Genomic DNA, 3,958 nt, shown 5'->3' with positions numbered 1-3,958 from the left:
ACAGAGTTCTTGCCAAAGGGTGAAGTCACTTATTTATTATCCATAGGAATTTTCCAGGCGGACCAGATTGCATTCAAAGATGAGTGATTTGGGCCATGAAATTGGCTGTCCACTCAGAGCCAAAGAGATGCCCACCACTGGGGTTCCTCTCAATGTGTTGTTAGGTGAGAGATGAAAGGAGAAGACAATTATAGGGAGAAAACCCTCCAGATACCTGCTCTCTGGAGTTATGGTTATCACGGAGTTTTTTCTGTGCTAATTTCATGCCCCACTTTGCCATGTCCCTTCAGATTCAATTCAGCACTTCCCCATGGTCCTCTTATGGTCTCAAGATTGATGTAGCTTTTTTTTTTTTTTTTAACAACCCAGGAGTCATTTGAGTAGGAAAGGACATAGTGATAACATAGTCTAATATCATCAATTTCCAGGTGAGGATTTGAAGCCAATTTATCTAAAGGATTTGTCCAAGGTGACACAACTGGCTGGCAATAGAGCCTAATAATAAGTTAGGTATGTGGACACTTCCTTGTTTACAAAACTCTTTGATTTCAGATAGATACATACATACATATTCTCAAATATTTGACCTGAATCAATCATCTTAGCAGGTTCATGAGGCAGATATGGCATGATTTCCTATGCATAGGCGAGGAAATCAAGGCAATAAGGAATATGATAAAACTAATTCGTATCAGAGTCATGACTTATTGTGATTAATGCCTTGGGCACTGTTATCAGCCAATCTGGGTGGAATTCAAGGTTTCCACTTACTGGTTGAGCAAATTAACCTCTTGAAGCCACAGCATTATCACCTATTAAATGGGGCTGATCATAGTTGCTACTTCACAGAGTAGCTTTTTATAGAATCAAATTAGATAATGCTTATAAATCACTTATCAGAATGTGAAGTACACAGCATGTCTTCTATTAAGAATAGGCTTAATTTATGTGTTCTGAATTGGAATTCCTTTCAACATATTATGCTGCATTATTAAGCATTCATTAAGAATATCTATTTAAGATCATTCCCACAAACTTGTTTGTCTTTTTTTGTTTAGATGGAACTCATCTACCTTGCCGTTACTAGGGATACAGAGATGTTTTTGGAATGTCTCATTCTTTGTTTCATCTACTTCAGCTATCATTAATTCTAGAGAGAGGAGTGGGTGGGGCAATGAGTTAATTATTTAATTCTTGCTAATAGGTTAGTAGTCATATATCCCCCGGGTAAGAACTGTAATAATTTAATCTTTTAAATTGAACAGGCCCTTAAGATGGTTTTAAAAATACAACATCAAAGTGTAGAATTTGGCTGCCATGGATAAGCAATGGAGGACATCTTTATGTCACTAAGAACCATTTGTGCTCCACACATGACACTTCATGAGATTCAAGATGGATTGTTGCTACACTGAGAAGAATGTGGCAGACCACAATATGCCCAAAGGTTCTATCTGTAAAAGGGGAATAATTCCTCATCAACCAACTGCACGTGTTAATAGAAAAGAATCACTTCTATGCAATGTAACCGTATGAAGTTGAAAGTATTGTATAAATACTAATATAATACGTATGAAGATTAGTACTTAAACTCTTTCCTGAAAAAAATATTTCTTCTTAAATTTTCTTTAAGTTCTCTTGGTTGGACTCTGAGTTTCCATGGTCCCCTCAAGTCTGGTGTCTCTGCTGCTCCCTGGTCAAACTTAAGGCCTGGGAATCTCTGAGAGGCTCAGGGCACTGGGACTTAGACCCTGTCGCCCACACTCACGATGAAAGCCTTCATTTCTGAGGTCTTATATGGTCTCTGGGAAGCTACCTTGGAGTATGCTCCAGGCCACCTATGCCCAGAAGTTGATGACTTTGACTTCTTTCTAGTCTCTGAGAATCTCCCCAACTCTTGACCTGAAAAGTGCCCCTTCTATCTACCATTCCTTTCTCCAATTTTTTTTTCATAATTCACTTCACAAGGACACTCAAGGAGTAGGATAGAGGGAATAAGATTATTTGAGAATAAAGCTAGATTATCTTTCTCCTTCTTCTCTCCTCTCATCTCCTCTCTCTCTTTCTCTCTCTGACTTTTTCTCTCTTTCCATTTCTCTTTTTTCTGTGTCCCTCCCTCTCACACCCTCTGCCTTTGGGATGAAATTATAAAAGTATTCATTTAAAAATTACTCTTAATTTTCACATCTATAATTTTATACATGATTTTGTTTTATTGTAATCAAAACATAAATAAATACCTAGTTAAAAATAAATAAAAGACATTTTAAGAATTGTAGAGGAAAGACCTATTTGAGTGGCTTCCTAGGTCTTCTCATTTATCTACATATAATATCAATCGGAACTTCTAATCTCGAAACACTGTTTTACCTGCCTAGGTCTAATCATGGAAAAAGACCTTTTAAACTGAATTCAATGTTGCTGACACTGCATTAGGCAGATCACTTGGTGGTGGCAGCTAAACATAATGGCATTAAGACATGAGAAGCCAAGTTTTCACTTCTTCTCTCTACCTAGCTTTCTTGTAACCTATAACAGGTCACTTGCATATTTTTACCCTTGTCTTCCTTATGGAGGAAATAATATTTGCTCAAATATTATTCTTACTGAGATAAATATGTTGCCTTCTTTACTACCCTCATCAAGGCCTCTTTGATCTCCTTGTTCCTCAGACTATAGATAAAAGGGTTTAACATTGGGATGAGGATAACATAGAACACTGACAGAACCTTGTTCTGCTTTTTGGAGTGGCTAGAGCTAGGATGCAGGTACACAGAGAAGCCCATGCCATAGAATATTGTCACAACAGCCAGGTGGGAGGCACAGGTATTGAAGGCCTTGGCACTACCTTTTATGGAGGATATTTTCAGGATGGAAGTTGCAATAAAACCATAGGATAAGAGGATGACAAGGAAGGAAGTGAATCCAACAAAAATAGATTCCAGAAAAAGAATCATTTGGCTCATAAAGGGATTGGAGCAAGACAAGGAAATAATCTGGGTTATGTCACAGAAGAAATTTGGAATGATATTGTGCCCACAAAAGTAGAGATGAAAGCAAGAAACTGTTTGAATTAAGCTACCAAGGAAACCACTCCCATAGGCTCCAGCAACCATCTTCTGACAGAGGTCAGGATCCATGATGGCTGAGTACTGCAGAGGCCTACCAATAGCAATATATCTGTCATAGGCCATTACGGCCAACAGGCAGCACTCAGCCTGAGCCATCCAGGACCCAACAAAATACTGGGTGGCACAAGCAATGAACGAAATTGTTTTTTCATCTTTTAAGAAGTCTGAAAGCATCCTTGGGCTGATGGAAGAAGAATAGCAGATGTCTATAAATGACAGGAAACTGAGAAAAAAGTACATAGGTGTGTGCAGGTGGGAGTCCATCCTGATAAGGAGGATGAGACCAAGGTTCCAGATTATGGTCAGAAGGTAGATCCCTAGGAAGATTGGAAAGAGGATAAGTTGCAGCTCTTTTTCATCTGACAGTCCCAGGAGAACAAACATGGCCACAGAAGTATGATTTCTATCCTCTTTCATGGACCTGCTCAGTACTATCTGCTGAGAAAAAGATGAGAGAAGGAAATGTTTTCATCCTCAAAAAACAAAAGAAGACACTATTTTTTTCCAGTGATGCTACTGACTGTGTATACATCTTCAATCATGAATGTCAAGTTAATCTGTGTTTCATGTATAATCATGAAACTTAACTAAAAACTTCTCTTAGTTAAATATTGTCATTCTCTTTGGGGACAAAAGACAGTAAACAGGCACCATTAGTACATTATCTACTAAAATGTCTTGATTTCATGTTTTTCTGTTCCAGATTTTTAAAATATAGGAGGGGTCAGCCCGGTGGTGCAGCGGTTAAGTTCGCACATTCAGCTTCAGCGGCCCAGGGTTCGCCAGTTCAGATCCCAGGTGTGGACACGGCAGCGTTTGGCAAAAGC

The 3,958-nt window shown here is 38.6% G+C and overlaps 1 protein-coding gene across 1 annotated transcript; it reads right to left on the bottom strand.

The window, feature by feature from the left end:
* Nucleotides 1–2,603: 2,603 nt before the first annotated feature.
* Nucleotides 2,604–3,548, bottom strand: LOC138916917 (olfactory receptor 5AN6-like). Its single transcript, XM_070230526.1, has one exon. It carries the CDS (start codon nucleotides 3,546–3,548, stop codon nucleotides 2,604–2,606), a length of 945 nt encoding a protein of 314 aa, XP_070086627.1.
* Nucleotides 3,549–3,958: the final 410 nt, after the last annotated feature.

This window comes from Equus caballus, chromosome 12 (assembly GCF_041296265.1).
Source record: "Equus caballus isolate H_3958 breed thoroughbred chromosome 12, TB-T2T, whole genome shotgun sequence".
Lineage (NCBI taxonomy): Eukaryota > Metazoa > Chordata > Mammalia > Perissodactyla > Equidae > Equus > Equus caballus.
This window is presented reverse-complemented; position numbering and strand designations above follow the sequence as displayed.

Excerpts from the sequence above, each read along its gene's own strand:
- LOC138916917 (XM_070230526.1), bottom strand. The coding sequence starts at position 3,548 with ATGAAAGAGGATAGAAATCATACTTCTGTGGCCATGTTTGTTCTCCTG.